Source organism: Eulemur rufifrons, chromosome 19 (genome assembly GCF_041146395.1).
Source record: "Eulemur rufifrons isolate Redbay chromosome 19, OSU_ERuf_1, whole genome shotgun sequence".
Lineage (NCBI taxonomy): Eukaryota > Metazoa > Chordata > Mammalia > Primates > Lemuridae > Eulemur > Eulemur rufifrons.
In genome coordinates, this window is record NC_091001.1 from 45,355,699 (window position 1) to 45,381,500 (window position 25,802).

Sequence of the window (25,802 nt, forward strand, 5' to 3'; positions counted from 1 at the left end):
TTTTTTTTTTTGAGACAGAGTCTCACTCTGTTGCCCAGGCTGGAGTGAGTGCCGTGGCGTCAGTCTAGCTCACAGCAACCTCAAACTCCTGGGCTTAAGCGATCCTACTGCCTCAGCCTCCCGAGTAGCTGGGACTACAGGCATGCGCCACCATGCCCGGCTAATTTTTTGTATATATATATTTTAGTTGTCCATATAATTTCTTTCTATTTTTAGTAGAGACGGGGTCTCACTCTTGCTCAGGCTGGTCTCGAACTCCTGACCTCGAGCGATCCACCCGCCTCGGCCTCCCAGAGTGCTAGGATTACAGGCGTGAGCCACCGCGCCCGGCCTTCTATATATTTTTAGTTGTCCAACTAATTTCTTTCTATTTTTAGTAGAGACGGAGTCTCGCTCTTGCTCAGGCTGGTATCGAACTCCTGACCTTGAGCGATCCTCCCACCTCGGCCTCCCAGAGTGCTAGGATTATAGGCATGAGCCACCACGCCCGGCCTTGGCCCTTTATCTTTAATGAAAGTCTCTTTGTACCTGGTCAATTTCTTTCCTCTCAAGTCTAATTTACAGCTCCATTCCAACTTTCTTTTGATTAGTGTTTGCATGATTTATCTTTTCCATCCTTTTACTTCTACCTTATCTATGTCATTATATTTGAAAGTGAGTTTCTTATAGCCCACACATATAGCTGGGTTATTTTTATTTTAATCCCTTCTGCTAGGCTGTCATTTAATTACATTAGGCCATTGCATTTAATGTAATTAGTGACCTGATAGGATTTAAATCTGTGCTAAATATTTGTTTTCTGTTTGTTCCCACATTCTTTGCTCATCTACAAAAAAGCAACTCCTCATCCATTCAAGTTTTATCATGAGATTGCAGCAATTCAGTCACATCTTCAGGCTCCACTTCTAATTCTAGTTCTCTTGCGATTTCCACCACACCTGCAGTTACTTTCTCCACTGACCCCTCAAAGTCATCCATGAGGGTTGGAATTAACTCCTTCCAAACTCCTGGTAATGTTGATATTTTGACCTTCTTCCATGAATCAGAGCTGTTCTTAATGACATCTAGAATGGTGAATCCTTTCCAGAAGGTTTTCAATTAAATTTGCCCAGATCAATCAGAAAAATCACTATTTATGGCAGCTATAGCATTACAAAATGTACTTTTTAAATATTAAGACTTGAAAGTCAAAATTATTCCTTGATCAATGGGCTGCAGAATGGATGTTTTGTTAGCAGGCATGAAAACAACATTAATCTTTTTGTACACCTCCATCAAAGCACTTGGGTGATTAGGTGCACTATTAATGAGCAGTAATATTTTGAGAGGAATCTTTTCTGAGCAGTAGGTCTTGACAACAGGCTTAAAATATTCAGTAAACCATGCTATAAACAGATGTGCTGTTATTCAGGCTTTGTTGTTCCATTTCTAGAGCAAGGACAGAGTAATTTAGCAGAATTTTTAAGGGCCCTAGGATTGTCAAAATGGTAAATGAGCACTGGCTTCAACTTAAAGTCACCAGCTGCATTAGCCCCTAACAAGAAAGTCAACCTGTCCTTTCAAGCCAAACACTGACTTCTCTTCTCTAAGCTATAAAAATCTAAGCTGGCATCTTCTTCCAATAGAAGGCTGTTCCTACATTAAAAATCTGTTGTTGAGTATAGCCACCTTTATCAATTATTTTTAGCAGCTTCTACATCAATACTTGCTGCTTTACCTTGTACTTTCAGGTTATGGAGAAAGCTTCCTTCCTTAAATCTCAAGAACCGATGTCTGTTAGCTTGCAACTTTTCTTCTCTAGCTTCCTCACCTCTCTCAGCCTTCACAGAATTAGAAGTATTAGGACCTTGCTTTGGCTTAAGGGAGTGTAATGGCTGATTTGATCTTCCAGGGGTGAGAAATTTGCAGCCTTAAAGCCGCATGAGACCCTCCAGATCCCAAGTGTGGCCCTTCAACCAAATCCAAACTTCACAAAACAAACCCTTTTAACAAACCCTTTATTAAAAGCATCTGTTCTGTGAAATTTGGATTCAGTCAAAAGGCCACACTCAGCGATCCAGAAGGCCACATGTAACAGACCTCTTAAACTTTCTCCATATCAGCAATAAGGCTGTTTCACTTTATTATGATTTGCTTGTTCATTGGAGGAGCATTTTTAACTTCCTTCAAGAACTTTTCCTTTGCATTCACAATCTGGCTAATTGGTGGTTCAAGAGGTCTAGCTTTCAACCTATCTCGGCTTTCGACATGCCTTCCTCGCTAAGCTTTCTAGTCATGCAACTTTCCTTTCACTTGAACACTCACAGGCCCTTATAGGATTATTAATTGGCCTGATTTCAATATCCTGTGTCTCAGGAAATAGGGAAGCCTGAGGAGAGAAGAAGACAGGGAAACAGCCAGTTGATGGAATGGTCAGAACACACACAACATTTATCGATTAAGTTCCCTGTTTTATATGAGCACGGTTCATGGTGCCCCAAAAACAATTACAATAACATCAAGATCACTGTTACAGATCATGAAGATAGATATGATAATAATGAAAATGTCTGAAATATTGCAACAATTACCAAAGTGTGACAAAGTCCCAAAATGAGCACATGCTGTTGAAAAAATGGCAGATAAACTTGCTTAAAACAAGGTTGCCACAAACCTTCAATTTGTTTAAAAAAAAAAAAAAACCCACTATGTGGAAAGCATGATAAAATGAAGCATAATAAAACAAGATACAACAGAATACTAAACATAACAGTGAATTAGTAAACAACAACGATGACATGGATAAACCTAAAACAAGTTTAATGTTGGGCAAAATAAGCAAGTTGAAGAAGATTATGGTATGATATTTTTAATGTAAAAATTCAAAAACAAAAAACTACATAATTTATTCTTCAGTAATATATATATGTATAATTGTAAACACTAGCAATAACAACAAGGGACTGATTTATCATAAAACTCAGGATAGTGTCTATCTCTAGGGGAGAAGGTGGGATGCAATCAGAAAAGAACACGATAAAAATAAAGATCCTGGCAATATTTTATTTCTTAACCTGATTTAGAGTAGTGGTTATATGAGTGATCACTTCATTATTATTCTTCAAATTGTATGCATATAAATTTCATATTTTAAATTTGTAAAATTTACATTATTCTGTACATAAAACTTCACAAATGTTAAAAAAAGAAGCCAATATATACATTTAATACAATGAAACTTTACCAAAACTGTGGTACATAACAAAGTTACCCATACATCAATTTCAAATAAGTTAACTAACTTTATTTTTTTTTAAATCTACCTATACTCATTAAAGGTTCCCCATCTCTCCCAGGTTTATAGCACCAATGCACCTAATAGCAGCGAGCCCCAGCACTCCAAATTAGGACAACCTAAATTGGAAACTTCATTGTCAACTCGTAACAAAAATCTTCTACAAAATTGTACAGGCCAGGAGAGTAATAGATTTTAAATCTCAAACTAAAATAACATTAAAAAATAAGAACAGAGTTGGTCCTACTAAAAGCATGAAGTGCAATTTATTGCTTACCCGAACTACTCCTGTATACAGCACCAGACTTCCACTGCCTTCCAGGACCAGCATGGTGTCTATCTTCTACAGAAAAGACAAAAAATTTATTTCCAAACAGCAAATGCACAAACTTTTCAGCTGAAAAATCTGATGAAGCATAATAATTTTCAACTTCTCAAGAAACATGCCTACATTTTCACAACCAATTACAGATTTAAAAAATTTAGGGGAAAAAAAAAGAAAGAAATGTGCATGCATTTACCTCCACTGGTGCTGCATCCTTTGCTGGTATGGTAGTGACAGAGCCAAAGATGAGCTGGGTTTTATCATTACTCTCTTGAAACTTTATACAGCTAAATATTAAAATAAAAAGAGAAAGAAATTATTTACATGCAACAACCTATATGGGTCTTAAGAGTATTATGCAGAATGGTAAAAGACAATTCTAAAAAGTTTACATACTGGATGAGTCCATTTATACAACATTCTCAAGTGCCAAATTACAGACATTGAGAACAAATCAGTGATTGCCAGGAGTTGGGGGTCATAGGGAAACACGGGACGCTAAGGTGGATGCGACTATAAAGTGGTAGCACAAGAGAGATCTTTAAGATGATAAAGATATTTTGTATCTTGATCGTGGTGGTATTTATACAAATCTATACATGTCAGAAAACTGCATGAAACCACACACACACACACACACACACACACACAAATGAGTACATGTCAAACTGCTAAAATTTGAAATAAAGTACGTGGGTAGTATTGACATCAATTTCTTGGTTTTGATAATGTACTATAGTTATGTAAGATGTTAACTCTTGGTAGATAAAGAGTGTAAGCTACAAGGATCTCTTTACTATTTTGCAACTTCCTGTGATCTATAATTATTTCAAAATAAAAAGTAAATTGGCAAAAGATTTGAATAGATATTTCACCTAAGAATATAAATGAATGGCTAATAGCCACATGAGAAGATGATCAATGTTAGAATAACACTAGGGAAATTTAAATTGAAACCATTTCACAACCACTGGAATGGCTACAAAGAGATTGACAATATCCAATGTTGTCAAGGACAAAGAGACATTAGCCTTCATACATTGCTGGTGGGAATATAAAATGGTGCCGGTTATTTGGAAAACAGTTTGGCAATTTCTTAAAAAGTTAAACATGAATTTGCCATTCAACCCAATAATTCCACTCCTAGGTATGTACCCAAGAGAAATGAAATCCTATATGTCCACACAAAGACTTCTGCTCAAATGTTCATAGTGCCATAATCCTCAATGGTCAAAAGGCAGAAACAAATCAAATGTCATCAAATGAAGAATAAACAAAATGTGGTAGATGTATACAATAGACTACTACATATCAATAGGTATGGAGCCATCATGTTACAAAATGGTGAATCCTAAAGAGCATCATGCTAAATGAAAGTAGCTGAACATAAAAAAACTACATATTTTATGATTTTATGTACATATATAAATGTCCAGAAAAGGCCAAACAATGGAGACAGAAAGCCTAAAGTGGTTGTCTGAGGTTGGAAATGGAAATGAGACTGACTACAAACAGGCGTAAGGGAACCTTTTTATGGTTATAGAAATGTTTTAAAACTGGGTTGTGGCGATGATTGTAGAACTTTGTAAATTCACTAAAACTCATTTAATTGTACAGTTAAAACATGTCAATTTTATGATATGTAAATTATTTCTCAATAAAGCTACTTAAGCCAGGGGGGAAAAAAAGACAAAGCAACCCTAAATTACATACACACGAGAAACACATACACTTACCGTAACTGAAGCTGGGACTCTACTAAAAAGCACAAGAACTTTTGCCCACATAGGTCAGATGTAATAAACACTTTTGAGGCCTGTGAATTTTTCTCTCTATAATACATTAACAAAGTAACTGTCAGTATTAGTCCAAACACCTATTACAGTAAATATTAAAGATCTCTGAAAATATTCTGCAAGAAATCTAAAAACTACTTAGATCAAACAATGACCCTGAAGACACAAAAACACTTCTAAAATTAGACTTTCTGATCTCTAAGATTCCTTTCAGCTCTTTGATTATGAGCCGATTACACAGCTTTGTTGGGGAAATTTACAATAAATTTAATCATTATCAATGGACTTTTTAATTATGTACTATGCAAGCCACCTACTTGTAAAGTAATGCAAACTTAAATTCCTACCCCTTAAAGGGTCAGATTTTTTATAACATCACTTCTCCTGTCTATCCTCTCCTCAGATTAGGCCCCACCTCACACCTCTTTTTTAAAAACTATACCTCTAATTCCCAAATCTTTCTTTCTGAAGTGCTATAGAAAACCGTAAGTCTGAAAAATAAGGATCTACAATGTATTGAACTTACAAGTAGGATAAAGAAAAATAATTTTTAAATGTAGAAAATTATTTTATATGTGAAGAACAGAGAGAAGCCTCTTTAACACTGTATCTACATCTTGGCTTTCCTCGGCCTACCTACCTCCCACCCACCCTCTAAGGACATGCATTTGCCTTCCATTTCACAGAGAAAATCAGGCTGCAAGGCTTGAGCTCAACCTCCTGCCCTATGTATCTGATCAACCATCACTTTTTTCTCCCCAAGGCTAACCTCTCCACTTGTGCTCATCTCTGGTTCCTTGTTCCATCAACCATTTCCTCTCTCCTATATTTTCAATGCTTTACCTGCTTTGAGTATAGTCCTTATAGCCTACTGTCTCATATTAAAAGTCTTAAAATACGAAGATAGACTGAGTATTAGAGGACATATATACAACTTGTTGTTAATTTGGTTGGATATAAAAATGGTATTGTAGTTAAGAAAACTTCTTAGAGATACACACTGTGGTATTTAGGGGAAAGATGTCATGAAAACTAATTTTCCTTAATATACTTTAGCAAAAACAAAACTCTCCTTGATCCTGAAATTCCCTCTAGTTTTGTATCCTCATTCCCACTCAAAGGCAAACTCCTTAAAATAGTCCATATGCCTATGCTGACATCCTCAGTCCCCATTTACTTTTTCTACTCCACTTCCCCCCTACTCTCTGCCACCCTCCAAGCCTAAAATGCTCTGGCCAAGGATACCAGTGAACCCACTGCCACCCAAATACCTCTTCTCTGGGCTCAATTCTCAGGGCCACACTTCACCAGTACCTAGCAGTATTGGTACCTCTTTATTCTTGAAATGCTCTCTTTTTTTGTATTCTATGATATTCCATCCTGCTTCTCCCATCTGACCTCTTTTGCTTTGTCTCTCTGCAGCAGCTTTGTCTCTTTTTACCCCCAAAATCTTAAGTTTCCAAGGACTTCAGTCCCTAACCACCTTGTAATTCTACACCACTGGGTTTTAACTATTTGGAGGTTATAGACCCCTTTGAGAATTTAACATATTGACTGCCACACTAGGAAAAAAAAATTTTCCTTGGGGCCACAGTGTTTTATCACGAAAATAAAATAAAAACTTCAAAAATGATCCTTTCTAATCTAACAAAAAATTTGTTATTTTTTACTGTGTTCCATGTATGAATTATATGCAACTTGAAAAATTATTCTCACAGCTTCCAAGGTGAAGAGACTTGTGAGTTACATATGCTTCATGAGGCCCCAGGCTCAAAACTAGCATGAGTTAAATATAACTCACATGGCAATTAATACGTTAATGAACGTTAAAACCCTCTCCTTAGGAAAAAGACTAACCATTGCACATACACATGATTACTGAATACAATTTCATAGTTAACAGAAGCCCTGCAACTGCAAACTCATCCACGGGCCTTCCAGGAACCCCATGAATCTCACCTCTACACACTCCTTAAATTCTAATCCAACCCTCTCACCTCAATCACCACTTATAAGCTGACAATTTCCACATTTATTGCTCTGGTCCTTCCCCTGAGCTTACAACCCACATACAAAGCACCTCACCACTGTCATCAAATAGAACAGTCCTAAAGGGCAATTTGCAATCCTACACTCAAGCTTCCTTTCTCAGCCCTTCTCTCCCCACTGCACAAACCAAAATGGAAGTATCTGTAATTCCCTGAGTATACCACACATTCACGAGAACTTCTGTTTTGATCCAAGCTGCTACTGTGGCCTTCCCCACTTACCTGCCCACCAAATACCTACTCATCTTTCCAAAGCCCTACCAACACAAGAAGTAGTCCCTCCTCCTGTGAGACTATCCTTCAACTATGTCTCTCTTCTGAGGAGAGGGACTTATCACACCATTAATTAACATACACACTGACATATGGCTGAATTAATAAATGAATTATTGAAGAGAACATAAAAGGAGGAAGATCACACAGAAGAGAGGTCTGAATTGTGTTTCCCAGAAAGTAAAGCTGACACTCAACTAACATGAAGATAAAACTTACAAAAAATGCTATAAAACTCCAAATTTCCTAATCTACAGAAATTAGTTGTTTCTCCCCTGTAACATTAAACACCTCAAATCTGAGAGATTATTACTAATAAGAAATATCAAATGACAAAATATTTTTGTGATCACTTTAATATCACTAATATCCTCTACTGAAACTGAGGTGGCCTTAACACACATCTCTATTTTTGCACACATTAATAACAGATATTAAATGGAAACCTCAAGCAAAAAAATATTTTCCAAGACTTTAGCAACATTTTTCTTTGAATATAAAAATATATACTCCAAACCTTATATTAGTTATCGTTTCTGTCCATAAATGGTCAATACACAGTTCAGGAACAATTGGCTCTGTTTCTGGTGCAAGAAAGGAGCCATTAGAATTACTATTTGGAGAATGAGAAATACTGTGTCTCTTTGGAGACTGACTATGGCTTGAAAGGTTGAACCTCTGTACCCCGGAAAAAGAGTGTACTCCTAAGGCAGGAGAATGAGCACGACTGCAAAAGAAACAGAGAAAAGAGTGCATAACAATTAGCAATGCAGGCTTATATGGCACATGCTCCCATGATACTTGCCAAAATCCTACAAGGGAAGAGCATTCATGGCATAATCCTACTCAGAAATAAAAATTTTTCAAAAAAGAGTAGCTATTTAAATGGTTCATGTCAATGTGCTTTACTATATTCTAAAGATTTAGAATTCTTATTAGAATTCATTCTTTTAAAACTAAACATTAATTCATTTTCCTCCTCAGAAAATGCATTGTTTATATTATTCAAAACGATCTAAACCAACATGGTGGCCCATCCCTGCAGTCCCAGCTCAGAAGACTGAGGCAGGAGGATCTCCTGAGCCCAGGAGTTCGAGACCAGCCTGGGCAATGTAGCGAGACATCATCTCTGAAAGGTCTAATGTTCCTGTAGTCATATATACACCAACAAAACTATGTCCCTATAGCACCAGATATATATATCAATCAACAAAAACAGATATATGTATGTATCTATAGCTGGTGATACAAATATATATATGCAGACATATAGAGATATCAATTAACAAGAAAAAAGAAAAACTAATATAAGGCAAAAGAAAATAGTACCAAAGTATTTTGGGAATTAATATTCATCAAACTGCTGTCACATAGTGATAGGAATGAGGCAACCAATCTTACAAGCATAAGCAGCTTCTAAATGCCAAGAAAGTGACATAGTAGACTTTGAAGTCTTAGTAAAAGTAGCCCAACTGGGATAATGGCTAGTTTCCCTTAAAAATACCCAAAGCTATCAAAGTAAATTCTAAATCCTTCAACACAGAAGAGAAAGCTTGTAAAAAGGTGTCTTTTGCTTGGGGTATCTTGTGGAAAACAAGGAAACTCTCGCACCTTAGAGCTGCCATGTTCGAAATGGAAGGTGAGCGAGAGTGCAGACTGGGTGATGAGGCTGAGCGACTCTGGCTGTGAATGGAGGAGTAATTCTGGAAAGGTGAAGTCACGGGGGAATCTCCCTTGGAGAGGCTTCTGAGATGTGCCGTGAGGGAGCTGCTAGTGGCTGCATTCTGTGGGGTTCCACCCTGATCAGAGAACTTTAAAACAGCATTCTCTTCCTTAAGTTGAAATGAAGAAAAGGGGGGGGGAGGCAGTAATTAGAATAAAAGGGCAATTTCCTTATGAGAATGCAGAGTAGATATCAGTTACTAAAGATACAATATTTCTTTTTCTTCAAGAAGCTCAATCTATTTCACAAATGATTCTTCCAAAAACATAGGAAGGTGTTCAGTATTAACTACCCTTTCATATTAAGGAGAAGTGACTTGGCTTTATCCTTACCTCTGATCTGACTCTCCGGAGAGTCCACACCGAATGCACATTTTGAACAGCGTCATAGGTCATTACAATGGAGGGGTCAATGTTGAGGAAAACAATTTTCACTGCAGGATCTACAACATACTGCACCCGTGATGAACCAAAAAGACCTGAAAAATAAAACAGAAACAATCAGTTATAGAACAACGGATTTTACAAGTCTGCTCTGATCTTTATGAACCAAGTTCTTAAAATTCCTAAAAAGAAAACAAGTCATCAAAGTACAAAATCCATCAATATACTACAACATTAACTCTGAATTTTTAATAATTTACTTTGATCATCAACTTCCTTAAAATACATTAAATATGAAAGCATTACAAGTTTCAATTTCACATACATGCAATTAAATATTAAAGATTTGTGATGACTCACCATTAAATTCAGCAGTCATAGGTAAAAAGTCTGTGACTCCTTCAGGAACCAAATTATCTATAAATTGCATCAACTACTCTGCCAAGTTCAACTTCCTTACTGGTTCTTTTCTTCTGTATGAAATCTGTCCTCTATAATAATTATTCAAACAGTGCTGAACAGGACATTACTGTTTCTGTGTAACTGGTTACACATGCAAAATAAGTTTTTTCCTAGTGAGTTTAGTTTTTACTTCCTAAGTACCATGGACTGGTTTCGATATCCTTTTTTGATGTTTCCTAAATGCTTCCCTCTCAGTTAAAATATTGAAAATTTTAAAAAGGATTATTTTATAAAAATTAAGAAATACATACTTTATAAAAAAATAAATAAAAATCACTCACAATGCCACCATATCAAAATATCAACTATTAATATGCTAGGGAGTTTTTCTTCCAATTTTTTTCCATACATATACACACACTTTATATGTTTTTACAAAATTAGAATCATATTGTGCTTATAATTTTGTATCTTACTTAACAGTATGAATAAGCAAGTCCTGAGGTCATTACATACTGTTCAAAGACATGATCAATGATGGCTGCATACCACTTAATCATAGGCTCTAACATGTTTATTTAGGTTTCTCTAACTGCTACTAATATAAAATTCTCAACAAAGTTCTGTAAACTATCAAATAGTAAATAGTTTAGGCTTACAATCCACATACTGACTCTGTCACATAATCTTTATAGTTTTTTACAACTTTTTAAAAAGGTAACAACCATTGTTAGCTCATAAGGTTTACAAAAGCAGGCTGCAGGCTGGATTTGGCCTATGGACTGCAGTTTGCCAACACATGATACAGTAGATAAAAGCCTCAGTGTAATATCAGAATATGCACTTGGAATAAAGTCCTAAAAATATAAAAATGTCAAAGAATATAAATATTTTTTCAGCCTTCAGGTCCTCATTATTTATCCTGTTTGTCCAAACTTAAAAATTTAAAGATAAGCAGCTAGAACTGCTTGTAGGAAATATTAAAAGTTATTCTAGTAAAAATAAGATATATAAATCAATCACAAATACTGATATATTTATTAAACTACCTGTAGATGACTCCATTCCTTATGAATAAATAAATGATAGATATTAGGATGAACTAAAATTTTTTTGTTTGAAGAAAAAAATGTAGGGCCTTATGCCTGTACTGTGTAAATTTTAATATTTCATTTTCCCTGTTTTGCTAAAATAAATGTTGAACAGTTAATACCATGGTATTAGGAAGAAATTCTTGCTTTAATTTGAACTACTTCCATAATAAAAGGTCAATTTTGTAAAATGCTTAAATTATATTATTTTTACATGTCACTTTTCAAATAAGCTCCCTTCTTATCCCCTCCAAGTCAAAAATAAAAAACAAAAAACAGCTCATATAAAAGAATATAAAAATACACTTACTTCCAGATTTACAAACAAGTGGGGTTATTTCATCTAGTGGGTGCAGCATGCTGAACATAGTGGGTAAAGGTTCTCTAGCAATAAAGAAATAAATAATCAATCACCAATATAAGATGACTACATTTGTCAAATTTTGCACTTTCCTTGCAAAGAAATGTCTTCTCCAGATTACAAGAGCAACTGTAAACCCATCATCTCAAAATGCAACCTTCTAAATTTTTTACATATTGTTTTTCACAATATCTTCTATTTCAATCCTGGAAATCTCTCCTTAGAATAATTTTACATATACATACAGAGGGAAATCAATATAACCCAGGGAATATCTGCAAACAGCAGTCCTCACATTACAGAACCAATGGAGTAATGGGCATAAGGCAGTCTTTTTTATTTACCTCCCTTAGTAGCAGCATTACAGAACCAATGGAGTAATGAGCATAAGGCAGTCTTTTTTTATTTACCTCTCTTAGTAGCAGTGTGTCTATGGCAGCTAAGAAAGAAATTTTGTCTCCTGCTTACAAAGGAGTACACTTAAAAAAAAGAAGGAAAACTACTTCAAGTAAATTAAAAGCCTACATTTTTTAAGGAGTACTTTTTAAAAGGAGGGATAAAACAGGCTCTCTATCAAAACAGAAAGAGATTAAAATCTACAAGCAGTATTTTTTAAACTTAGCAAATGTCTACCTCTTTACCCCACTAAGATAGGTGCTGTATGTTCCTACACTTCAATGCACTCACAATTCATAGGGAGACAAGGTAAACACACTACCAATAAAACTCTACCATTTATTGCACACCTAACACATACCAGGCTTATATATATTTAGCTCATTTGATCTTTGCATAAATCCTAAGAGGTAAATGATCACATTCCTGTAACATATAAGGAAACTAAAGCTAAGAAAGCTCTAATGATCTGCCCAAAGTAGTACAATGAAAAAATAACAGCTAAAAATTGAATCTTGTTATTTTCAAGCTATTTGCTCATTCAATTTTACTACCTGGTGGGGGAAAAACTGTAGATAATTAAGTGCCAAGTGAGTAAAGCTCGTAATTATACAATACAGGTTGAGTATCCCTTATCCAAAATGCTTGGGACCAGAAGTATTTTGGATTTCAGATTTTTTCAGATTTTGAAATATTCGCATTATATTTACCAGTTGAGGATTTCTAGTGTGAAACTCCGAAACTCCAAATGTTTCAATGAGCACGTCCTTTGAGCACCATGTTGGCATTCAAACATTTTAGACTTTAGAGCATTTGGGATTTTCAGTTTAGGGATACTCAACCTGTACTGAGATGAGAGAAAATGGCAGTGTATCTATGCTGTTAGCACAAAAATTATCATCACTCTAAATTTTTAGGTAAACAATTTTACCTCAGAACCAACACTAAAAAAGCCCAAGTCAGTAATATTCTGAACTGAATAAAATGAATACCTGGGTGGACCTGGAGGTACCTCATGTGAAGAACTGCTTCGTTCAAACAACAATCCATACTTAGTGGGCCAAACATTTGCAACCTATCAGGTAAAAGAGTGGGAAAAGACAGAAATTAGAGTAGCTACCCTTTATAAAATGTTTTTAGGAAACATTACAAAACATTAGGTGTTCTTCTAATTCAATAAGAACTTTCTAAAGTAAAATGATCATTAAGTTTATTTTTAAAAAGTAATTCTGACAGACAACTCTAAAATAAAATCAAATCTAAGGAAGAGGAGTTTTCCAATGTGAAATTCCTGCCAGTGGCCAGTATCAGTAACAAAATGACAATGTGATAAAAATGTTAACAATAGCACTCGGCATTAAAAAGAGGAGGCACAACAGGAAAAAGACCAGTATTGTTCCCATGCCTTATTTAATATAATCAAAGTTTCTTATATGCCATTTAAACTGATGAAAAAAACCTCTAAGACTTCATAATTCACTTCATTAAATGATTTATTTTTTATGGGAAGTATAGAAAAATGGTAAACCCCTAAAGCCACCAAAATGTAGTTATTTTATTTGCGTTAAAATAACATTCTTGATTACTACAAGACATAACACAGGACATACCTCTGAAATCAATTAATTAAAAATATTCTCCAACAAAATACACACAAAAAATAGAAACATTCAAGCTTACCTGAAATGGTAAGGAAGCTATGTAATCCTTTCCTTCAATGCTATGAATGTTAATACATGAGCTTTGCAATATACATATGCATTTTTCTACTTCATAGCTACCTGAAAAGAAAGCGTACAATAAGATTTATGGAGTTTTTCCCCTAAAGAATTCAATCCTAACGACACAAATTCTTTAATTCACAATAAAAAAGATGCTTAAGCTAAACCACTATTAGTGGCTACTTATTTTGAATGAAAAAAACAATGAGATAAACATTTAGAATCATCATAAGAGAAATAAAATTTCACAAAGAAACTTACTGTAGTGGGCCTTTTCAGACTTATCCTGTGATATAATGAAGTCACACCACAATGCCTAAAATCAAAACAAAATGCTTACCTAAGAAAATTGTATCTAAATAATGATCTATTAACTAATGGCATCTAAATAATAATGGCATCTACATAATAACTTTCCCTCATTCTCAGCTCAACACATACACCATGGGAACAAAATAGAATATGCAAAAATAAAATTAGACTAATTAATGACAAATTTTATAAGGAAAGAAAAACTATGTTTGCAATTAAATTTTATGAAAAGATCCATAAAAATTTAAAAATAAAAAAAATAAATTTTATGAAAAAAGAAAAGACAAAATTTAAAAACCTCCTAGAAAGAAATCTTATAACAAAAATTCAAATAATGGCTCAACTGGTATCAAACCCTGTATCCTATACACAAAGCTAAATATTATCAGAAGAGTTTAAAATTGCTAAGCTATTTTACAGTCTCCAGATTTACCAATTGATCTCATCATTCTTAGACTCTCCTTGGACTCATTTCAGAAAAATATTTAGAAAAACTAACATCTCCCTTTCTTAAAGGCCCATCTTGCAAATTATAAACAAGGAAAAACTATTAAACTTTAACTGGCATGCTTCACAATCACTTATTGAAGTTATTTAGCAGCATTTTTGTGTTTTGTTAATTGTGGCAAAATATACACAACATAAAATTTGCCGTTTTAGTTATTTTCAAGTTTACAATTTAGTAGCATTAACATTAAATTTACAAGGTTTGTATAATTTGTGAGGTTGCACAATGTTATACAACCTCACCACTACCCAGGACTTTTCCTCTGAGCCCATTAAACAATAACTCCCCATTTCCCCCTTCCTCTAGCTCTAGTAACCTTTAGTCCACTTTCCCTAAGAATTTGCCTACGCTAGGTACCTCATATATTAATAACTGAAATCGTACAATATGTATCCTTTTGTGTCTGGTTTATTTCACTTAACATAATAATTTCAAGGGTGTAGCATGTATCAGAATTTCATTCCTTTTTAAAGCTGAATAGCATGTCACTGTTTGCATATACTACATTTTGTTTATCCATCTGTCAATGGACGTATGGGTTGTTTCCAACTTTTGGCTATTACGAACAGTGCTGCTACAAACATTGGAGTATCTGTGAGTCCCTCCTTTCAGTTCTTTCAATTCTTTAGTGTATACACCTAGAAGTTGAATTGCTGGATCATATGGTAATTCTATGTACAACTTTTTGGAACTGCCAGTTTTCTACATCATTTTTTTTATTCCTACCAGCGATATGCAAGGGTTTCAATTTCTAGGCATTCTCATCAACAGCTGTTATTTTTATTTTTTTGATAACAGCCAACCCAATGAAGTGGAATCTCATTGTGGTTGTAATTTGCATTTGCCTAATGATTAGCAAAGCTGAGCATATCTCTTCATGTGCTTATTGGCCACTTGTATATCTTCTTTAAAGAAATGTCTATTCTTCAAACCAATTTCTCATGGTCAAAAAAAAAAAAGGAATGTCTATTTAAGTCCTTTCACACATTTTTTAATTGGGTTGTTTGTTCTGTGGTTGTTGTTGAGATGAAGTTTTTAATGGTTACCAAATGAAAAATCATGAAGAAAAACAGTCATCAGAGCTGTACTCCAATTTGAAATGTCCAAAATCTACACTGCACCTATTAAAGTCTCAACTTCCTTTTATGAAATTCCATCCTCAAAGTCTCTAAAACTAAAAATTTTAACATTTCCTTTATCCCCAATATCTAAGAGATCACTAGCCTCTTTTCATATCTCCTTCAGCTTTCTCACCTGTCTTCTCTTTCTTCAAGGAACCAACCTCACTCACCTGAACTATCACAAAAAAGTTTCCCTGACAACAGCCTCCCCACTCTCCAGTCAAACTTATCTGTATACTGCCAACAAAATAATCATTTCTGAAAATACAAAGCTGATTATTTCCCACTTTAAAATCCTTGGTAGGCTCCTTTCTGCATACAGTTTAAAACCAAATTCCTTGGTTTATATATAAGGCCCTGCCGTCTGGATACTTCTAGCACCCACTTACATCTTTCCATACCCATACATTGTGTATAGCCATTCTGAACTTAGAGAAAGTAATGTTTTCCATAATTCTTTTTTGCTGTGGTTCCCTCTGCCTAGAATGCCCTTCTTTCATCAATTTCCAATTCAAATAGCATCTTCTTTGAAAAACCCTCCCTTTGGACCTCAGTCCTTTGGGCTCTCACCACACTGTGGACGCCCAGTTATTATACAGCACTCAGAATACATCATGTTAGCTTATCTGTTCTCCTTTCTAGGCTATGAGTCCTTCAAGGGCAGAAACTGTATATTCATCTTTGTAGCCCCAGCGCTCAGCACAATGTCTGAAACAGAGTTAGACTAAATACTTATAGGATGAATAAAAGAACGAACAAATAGAATGTGTCACACACAGCTGGTATTATGTCTTAACCAAAATATAAAATTATCTTTCTCCATATTAGCAAGAAGACTAAATTACAATATACTTTTCAGGCCAAAAGGACTGAAATTACAAATCTTATGATTACACTTACAAGTGATCTTAAAAGAGACATTACATCTAACTGCACATCCACTGAATCTAGTAAATGGGCAACTGTTCCTTGGAGAAATTAAGACTAAAACATACAATGAACTATTTGGACATTGTGAAATCCACTTTTCACATCTATACTAACTATATGAGTTATATGAGAAAAATTATCATCAAAAAGATCACTAGCTTCACTACCCCTAGACAAAAATGCTTTCACATGTGCCCTCAAATTTTTGAATAATAATTCAGCTTACCCTTTCTAATAAATAGTAAGAGTACAATGCTCATCAGGAAATAGTCAGGCCGGGAGCGGTGGCTCACGCCTGTAATCCTAGCACTGTGGGAGGCCGAGGTGGGCGGATCGTTTGAGCTCAGGAGTTCGAGACCAGCCTGAGCAAGAGCGAGACCCCATCTCTACTAAAAATAGAAAGAAATTATATGGACAGCTAAAAATATATATAGAAAAAATTAGCCGGGCATGGTGGCGCATGCCTGTAGTCCCAGCCACTCGGGAGGCTGAGACAGGAGGATCGCTTGAGCTCAGGAGTTTGAGGTTGCTGTGAGCTAGGCTGACACCACGGCACTCACTCTAGCCTGGGCAACAGAGTGAGACTCTGTCTCAAAAAAAAAAAAAAAAGGAAATAGTCAATGGGGTGCGAGGAAGGAAGAAACAGTGTCCTAGTACAAGGATTTCGGTATTCACAAATGTAGAAATTAACATTAGTCAAAGTCTCCAAAACCTCTTGTCAAACCTATTCAACTACCATAAATGTATTAGATTTTCCCCCCAACTTTTTATTCTAAAAATTTTCAGTAAGAAAAATTGAAGTAATACAGTGAACATGTTTCTCCTAAATCCAACAATCATTAACATTTTGCCATATTTGTTTATGTGTGTGCAAATGGGTACATGTGGAATTTTTGAAACGGGGGGTGCTGGCTCTTTGAAAATAAATTGCACACATATCATGACACTTCACACTTAAATACTTCATCATGCACTTTCTAAAAATAAAGATATTCTCCTATAAAACCACAAAACCGCCATCCATCCTTAAAAAAAAACAGTAATTCTGTAACATCACCTAATAATCCAGCCCATTTTCAACTTTCCAAATTTTCCCCAAAAATGTCTTTTTTTAGCTAGTTTTCTAGAATCAAGATTCAAAGTTCATTTAACAAAGTTCAAAAAATATTGCACCTGGTGATACCCCTTTTGTCTCTTTTAATCTAGGATAGTCCCCACCTTTTTTCTCTCTCCATGACTAACTTTTTAAAAGAGACCAGAAAGTAGATTATAAACTTTAATGATGGAAAATTTCAAATATATACAAAGTAAAAAGAATATGATAATGAAGCCCCACTAGCCAGATTCATAATTATCAACTTTCAGCCATTCTTATCTCATCTATACCTCCAACTCACTCTTTATCTCACAGTATTTAAAATTTGATCCTCTAGGTTCTATATTTCCTATAAGCTGGAAGTTAGGTCTAAATGTTTGGGTTAAATATTTCTGGGAAGAAAACTTAATAGATGACATCATGTACTTCATTCAGCATTATAGCTGGAAGCACATGAATACTCCTTCATCCCACTGTTAATTCTCAGTCACTTCACAGATAACCCCAAAGTAGAGATACATTTAATTCTTCAGGTTTAGCAAGTGATCCATATAATATCCTTTCACCCAACAGTGTTATATCCATTTACAAGCCTCGCCTAAATCAATTATTGCACTGGAGGTTATAAAATAGTGATTTTCTAATTTTACCATTCCTTCTACATTTATTAACTAGCATTCTTCTATGAGTTTTCCTTAATCAAATGGAGATGAACTGCATGTCTTCCTGAAAAAAAACCGCAAATGCTTAATTCCTTCCCTTTCATTACCAATTTTCATAATGGAGTTAGGTGTAATGGCCAACTGCAATGGTAGGAAATTAATGTTTTTTTTTCCTTTCTCTTTCTGAGTATCATTATGAACCCAATGATTTTTATTTATTCAATATTTTGCAATCCATTATAACAATCATGTGCTAAAATATTTTTGTACTCGGACCAGGCGTGGTGGCTCACGCCCGCAATCCTAACACTCTGGGAGGCCGAGGTGGGAGGATTGCTTGAGTTCAGGAGTTCAGGGCCAGCCTGAGCTAGAGCAAGACCCCCATCTCTACTAAAAATAGAGAAATTAACCAGGCGTCTTGCCACATGCCTGTAATCCTAGCTACTCAGGAGGCTGAGGCAGGAGGATCACTTGAGCCCAGGACTTTGAGGTTGTAGTAAGTTACAATAACACCACTGCACTCTACCTGAGGCAACAGACTCTGTCTGGAGACTCTGTCTCCCAAAAAACAATAATTTTTGTACCTTTAGTATCTTATAACATTTTTTTGGCAGTAACAAACTGAATTACCCAAGTAAAAAGTATTTAAAGCTTATCATTAAAATGACAAAGGATAGTGTAAAAAAAAAAAAAGTGATGATATATAAAATAAAATAAAGTGAAATTTTTATTCCCCTGCCATTATCTTCACTACATGTTACAATGTACAACCAGCTGCTGGGACCCTTATGCTGTTATAATTTCTGTTAAATTTTAAAACAAAAGCTTTTTTTAAAAAATGCATTATATAATCAATCAAATGTTAAAATTCAAATCAACTCACCTGTTGAACAGGACTGTCAACGGTAAATGCTTTATAAACTGCCAATGCCTGGCTTTTACTTCCTTTGCTCCAGATCACCATATTTCCAGCAACATAGAGTTCCTCATCATAGTCCGCTTCCTCTCCAATTTCACTTATTCCCTTCCGTAGCTGCCAGCTTTCCTTAAAAATTAACACATGACAGACATGTTTAAGCACTGTTTTCTTTTTCAATAGTGTAGAGCAAGATTTATTTGCCTGTGGCATAAGACTCAATCTAAGCCCAACTCCTAGAAGGTTTTGTGCACTGATTAACAGAGTATGTATATGTGCATTATATGTTACCGGATTTCATGAACAAGAGTTTGCTCAAGAATTCTCTATGTTAAATGTTTTGTATTATATCACTATATTATTCTGCCAATAATATAAACAAAAATTATGCCTTATCTATAGGTTCAAAAATGAAACCACATCCTTGGGAAACTAAAAAGACATATTAAGTATATGGGAGGGTGGGTGAAGAGGGATCAATGAAACGCATATGGGACTCATTGGGGGAGTTTATATACAATGCAGAACTCCCTATTTCATAGCTATTACATATATACATTCACCTTCCTTCCTTTGTACTACCCTCGAAATGAAAGAAAGAAAGAGCGGTTTCAATTTCTAACTACACAGACTTTCCCTCCCTGAGATTCTGGTATCCGAAAAGGGTATGAAAATGGAGTAAGGTGGGCAGGGGTGATTTTCTGACACACACAACTCCTTCCCCTACTACTCTACCTACTTATGTGGCATTTCTTCCCTCCTTTAGAAATATGGAAGTCTTTTGTAGCAGGGACCATTTCTGATCTCTACCATTTAAGCATCAGCTAACATGAAATCTGGTCCCCCATACTACATGAGAGAAAGAGATTTGAAATGGATCATAATCATAGTACTGAACTTGACTCTCATTATAAAACCACAAGATAGATAGTATGTCTAAATGAACACTATAATAAAGTCAATATTCTAGCATTGATTAAAATTACCAAACCTTAACCTCTACCTTAGAAGTAGCATCATACTCATTTCTCAGTTGCATCTGGGTACTGTAAATTACCAGTAGATCATATCACCCTACATTTCAAAAATAAAACAGGAAATTCAATGGAACCTTCTGTTTCTCGTGGAGTGTAACCTCCTGAAGGGATCCCACCAAGCCAGCAGCACCATCAGAAGACCATAATTCAGAGGCTGGCTGCAGCTGGCGAAGCTGAAGGTTCAAAGCATTAGGGTGGTGCTTGCAGTGGTCTCGACCAAAAGGAACAAATTCCTGTAAATCTCCGGCTGCAATCATCGTTGCCCTTTCTTCATAGAAGTTCGACATGGGTTCCAAATATCAACATTATTTCTGTATGAATTCAAACACATTCTGGTCAGCTTCTAGACTCAATACCAGAACAAAAATACCATAAGCACTTACATAGGTCATTAATCCTTAGATGACTGTCAATCCTATCATATTGTAGGTACATAAGTATTACAACATCAAAGGGCCTTCCAGGTTTGATTCTATTGGGCAATTGTGGTTACTGTCACATTTTAGTTGCAGACTGACAAATAGTTACCACTGTAGGAAACCACTGAGTTAAGACAAATAATTATACCCTCCCACAATACCTATCCCATGTTTCCTACTACTCCTCACTAATTTTCCACAATTCATATATAAAGTATTTAGACAAGTTGTACCTTATAGTCCCATAACTACATGGCTTCTCAACATTTAAGGTCATTTGTGTTCAGATGCTGGAACTTCACTTGAAAAGCATGCCTAAGGGATCACTGGCATAATGGAATAAAGCAAACCAAAATACCCACTTATTTCTCTAATTCATCAGAAGTTGAACTACTGCTTTCAGCTGACCAATCCACAAAAGACCTAATAAGTTATCAAATGTCATAAGTAGCTTTGACAACCCAATCCCACCTAAATATATAACTATGGATCAATTTTCCAATTTCAATTATCCAAACGCAGGAAACCAAGGCATGAATAACTCTAGCCATGGAATAGTTATGCTTATAGCAGATTTAAGAGTCCTAGCTTTTAATTAATATAATCCATTACTGTATATAGTTTACTGCTGCAAAGATGTGGATGAAGTGTGGGTAGAAACATGCTGCTGTACCTCCCAAACATTTCTACGTACAGGAAGTGGCAGATGGTAAAATTCGACACTGTATAATGTAGTATATGTGGGTGCCAGTGTTGTCTATGAGACAACATCTACAATAAAAACAGGATGCATGGCATCACATTTAAGCGGCAATCCTCAAACACAGAAATCAAAACATCTGATGTCAGCACTACAATCTTTGAAGTGAAACAGCACTCAAAATTAATAGAGTTCAATTAAATTTGACTTAGACTTCTCATCTGAGGTCTTTTTGGCATCAGTTTTCTTTGCTGCACAAACACCTCAAAGTCTATATAGTACCTATGCCACTCCTTTAGACTCGCAAATTTTGGTGCAAATTAACATTATTCCTGAGATTATTATAAGGTCACAAAATAGGGCACAAGTTTTTTTTTTCTTCCTGCTAGAAATAAATCAGTATTGAAAACATTTGAACTTGGGACAGAACTAAAAAAAATGCCTTACAAAACAACACAATTCAGCTGGTCTTCCTATATTCTCTCCAAAAGGATAACAAACATTAAAGGATTTGCGACTTTATCCAACTTTAGTTGTGCAATTTTGTGACGTTATTTTCTCATAACTTTGAGAGAAAAATACAGAATGATTAATTGAAGATTATTTTCACAGCGCAGTGTCTTTTTGTACTGATAAAGGTAACATATTTAATACTTTTACAGCACTCCCAAACTTTCATAAATGTTTTTACTTGTTACGGGCAGCATAAGAGCTACACATAAAAGCACTATATTAAATTGATACGCTACAAGTGAAAATACCAGCATTAATTGCTAGAAACAAAACCTCCTCTGCCAAAAAAAAAGGAGACCCAAATGCAAACACAGAAGGGACCTGGAAATGAGCCTCCACGAAAAGACAGAGCTTCCTCAGCCTCTTTAGCGGGCGGTGTAAACAACAGACTAAGAGACTGGGCCTCAGAAAACCCGCTCACGGGGTCTGGGGGGCCAATCTAGAAGCTGAGGCCACATATGAGATACCGCGTTTAGCTAAGAAAAGAGAACCACAAGGAGAGAGCTGGGAAGTACAACCCAGCCCGCAGGCCGGGAGCCTTTTTAGCCCCCAGACACGCTCAGGGGCCGCCCCCGGGTTCCTAGCCTTCAGGGTCACCGGACGTGAATCGGGTGCGAAAGTCTGGGGGCGCGCGACACGCCACCGGGCGCTGCGGACCCGGGCCCGTACCTGTGTAACTCGGGACGCGTCAGGCGCGGCGAGCCCCGGTTGCTCCCGGGAGGCGCAGGGGCCGAGAAGGCCCGAGGGCAGCGGTAGGGTCGGTCACAGTGACTCCTCGGTCGCAGTAGCTTCTCATCCCCTCTCCCTCCCCTATCCTGGAGGAAGAATGGGCAGCAGCAATAGACGCGACTGCTAATGGCAGGCAGGTGTGCGATACGATCAAATGGGCGCATCCATTTTGGCTTTCCCGTCCTGCCTCGCGCCGGGGCGGGGCCTCACGAGAGGCGCGAGGCGTCCCTGCGGTCCTAGCGCCTGCGCAGTTGCGGGAAGACTGCGCCCGGGAGAACTTACCCGGTACTTAGCCCATCCTTACGTTTGGGGAGATCCCCAAAGCAGGACTGTTTCTACGATGGGACCCTCTTGGCTTCCAAATTTGGCGTGCAGATCATGTCACTAGGAGCCTGAACTGCCTCCTAACTCTGAGTGAGGTTTTCCTGACTGGTTTTGCTTCTGCCTCCTGGCTAACATGACACGGGGAGTTATGTGCCTCCAGGATAGGGGCTGTAGAGCGGGTTAGCTGCTGATTTTCACTGTGTGCCAGTGCATTATAACCTTTGGGGTCCAGACCCTTTGAAAGTTGATGAACGGTATGAAGGCCCTCACAGAAACGTTGCTTGCAATTTCCTAGATTCACAAACACTTCCCCAGGCGATTCATAGACCTAGGTTAAGAACCCCAGCTTTACCCCTCCCTCCGTGTCTGTGGGTTCAGCTGGGAACAGGAACGGTTCCTTGAGCTCTGATTTCCCATTGCCTAGCATCTCTACATTAAAACTATTGACAGGCCTCCTGTTGCCTAAGAAATGAAGTCCATTTCTTTACCCAAGAATGTAAAGTTGACTTCAACTTTACGTCTTCACTTACATAATACTGAGATTCCCCATACACATTTTGCACCTAGGGGTCTTGGTTCATTCTCGTCTCTTGGAACATCATCCTTTGGGGTGCCCCTTCTCAGAAGGCTTCAGTCCAACAGGAAGGAGCATCTCTTAGAACTTTGAGTAGACTTGCCATTGACTATAGTCATTTACCTGAAACCAAAATATTCCCAGAATTCCCTGGCCTGAGAATACAAATGAGGTTAAAGTTGTGGGTTTTTTTAATTGGGTTTTGTCCTTTTTAAATTGTAACAGTTTTGTTTTTGGTTTTTTTATTTGTTTGTTTTTAGAGACTGAGTCTTGTTATGTTGCCCAGGCTGACCTCAAACTCCTGGGCTCAAGCAATCCTCCAGCCTCAGCCTCCTGAATAGCTGGGACTACTGGCGTATGCCACCAAGCCTAGCTCAAGTGAGATTAAATTAACAATCACATCTTATCTTTAACTTTTATCTGTTTTTTCCCACAGTCTCGGCAGCATGCAAAAGTCACCTTCCTCTCCCACCAGGTCTTTCTAGGAGAATCTGCATTAGGACATACCTCAGATGCCTCTCCCAGCGAGTCTCATCCCAACTCTACTAAAAATAGAAAAATTAGCTGGGTATCTGAGGCGAGCACCTGTAGTCCCAGCTACTCCAGAGGCTGAGGCAGGAGGATCACTTGAGCCCCGGAATTTGTGGTTGCAGTGAGCTATGATGATGCCACTGCACTCTACCTAGGGTGACAGAGTGAGACTCTGTCTCAAAAAATAAATAATTTAAACAAATAAAAAGTAAAAAAAAACTGCTGTTAAGAATTGGATATCCATATAGGAAAAAAATGAATCATGACCCATATACCATGCCATATTCAAAAATTAAAATGGACCAAAGACCTAAATATTTCTCTGGAATTAGATTCTAAGATGGAAAAAAAAGGGGGAGGGGGAAGGAAAAAAAAACCTAAATGTTAGAGTAAAACTATAAAACACTTAAAGAAAACATAGGTGTAAATCTTTGTGACGTTGGATTAACTAGTGATTTCTTAGATATGGCACCTAAAGCACAAGGAACCAAAGAAGAAAACTGATAAATTAAACTTTATAAAAAATTTTAAATTTTGTGCTTCCAAGGACATTATAAAGGAAGTGAAAAGATAACTCACAGACTAGGAGGAAATATTTGCAAATCATATCTGATAAGAGTCGATTACCCAAGAGTATGTGAAGAAGTCTTAAATGTAACATAAAAAGACAACCCAATTTAAAAATGAGCAAAGGATTTGAATAGACATTTCACCAAAGAGGTACAAGTGGCCAGAAAGCCTAAGAAAAGATGACTGGGTGCAGTGGCTGGTGCCTGTAATCCCAACTATGCAGGAGACTGAGGCCGGAGTTCAAGACTAGCCTGGATGATATAGTGAAACCTCATCCCCCAAAAAAGAAAGGTCCTACACTCCTGAAAGAAAAAAAAAAGCAAGAAAAGAAAAGATGATCAACATCATTTTCCATTAAGGAAATGTAAATCAAAACCACAGTGAGAGGCTGGGTGTGGTGGCTCACACCTGTAATCCTAGCACGAGCCCAAGGCAGGAGGATGCCTTGAGGTCAGGAGTTCAACACCAACCTGAGCAAGAGTGAGACCCAGTCTCTACTAAAAATAGTAAAAATTAGCTGGGTGTGGTGGTGCACACCTGTAGTTCCAACTACTCAGGAGGCCAAGGCAAGAGGATCGCTTGAGCCCAGGAGTTTGAGGTTGCTGTGAGATAGTCTAACACCAAGGCACTGTAGCCCAGGCGACAGAGTGAGACACTGTCTCAAAAAAAAAAAAAGAAAAAAAAAACCCCCACACAGTGAGATACCACTTCATACCCACTAGGATGGCTGTGATCACAAAGACAATAACAAGTGTTGAAGGTGGCGCATACCTGTAATCCCAGCACTTTGGGAGGCCAAGGAAGGAGGATTGCTTGAGGCGAGGAGTTCAAGACCAGCCTGGGCAACATAGCAAGACCCCTGTCTCTACAAAAAATAAAAAAATTTAGCCGGGTGTAGTGACACACACCTGTAGTCCCAGCTACTCCAGAGGCTGAGGCAGGAGGATCGCGTCAGCCCAGGAATTTGAGTGAGTTATGGTTGGGCCACTGCACTCCAGCCTGGGTCACCCTATCTCAAGAAAAAAAAAGAATAACAAATGTTGATAAAGATGTGGCATTACTGGAAC

The 25,802-nt window shown here is 36.9% G+C and overlaps 1 protein-coding gene across 1 annotated transcript in view; it reads right to left on the reverse strand.

The window, feature by feature from the left end:
- ANAPC1 (anaphase promoting complex subunit 1) overlaps positions 1 to 22,886 on the reverse strand; it is a 97,671-nt gene extending 74,785 nt beyond the window's left edge. Inside the window, exons 1-13 of the mRNA XM_069494102.1 lie at positions 22,677 to 22,886; positions 20,450 to 20,686; positions 19,306 to 19,467; positions 14,055 to 14,109; positions 13,753 to 13,853; positions 13,065 to 13,147; positions 11,626 to 11,699; positions 9,772 to 9,917; positions 9,328 to 9,548; positions 8,234 to 8,443; positions 5,336 to 5,431; positions 3,796 to 3,886; positions 3,552 to 3,617 (exon numbers count right to left, since the gene is read on the reverse strand). Of these exons, the coding sequence (XP_069350203.1) occupies positions 3,552 to 3,617; positions 3,796 to 3,886; positions 5,336 to 5,431; positions 8,234 to 8,443; positions 9,328 to 9,548; positions 9,772 to 9,917; positions 11,626 to 11,699; positions 13,065 to 13,147; positions 13,753 to 13,853; positions 14,055 to 14,109; positions 19,306 to 19,467; positions 20,450 to 20,662 (1,518 nt within the window). The 5' untranslated portion in view covers positions 20,663 to 20,686; positions 22,677 to 22,886. The remainder of the gene's footprint in view (positions 1 to 3,551; positions 3,618 to 3,795; positions 3,887 to 5,335; positions 5,432 to 8,233; positions 8,444 to 9,327; positions 9,549 to 9,771; positions 9,918 to 11,625; positions 11,700 to 13,064; positions 13,148 to 13,752; positions 13,854 to 14,054; positions 14,110 to 19,305; positions 19,468 to 20,449; positions 20,687 to 22,676) is intronic.
- Positions 22,887 to 25,802: the final 2,916 nt, after the last annotated feature.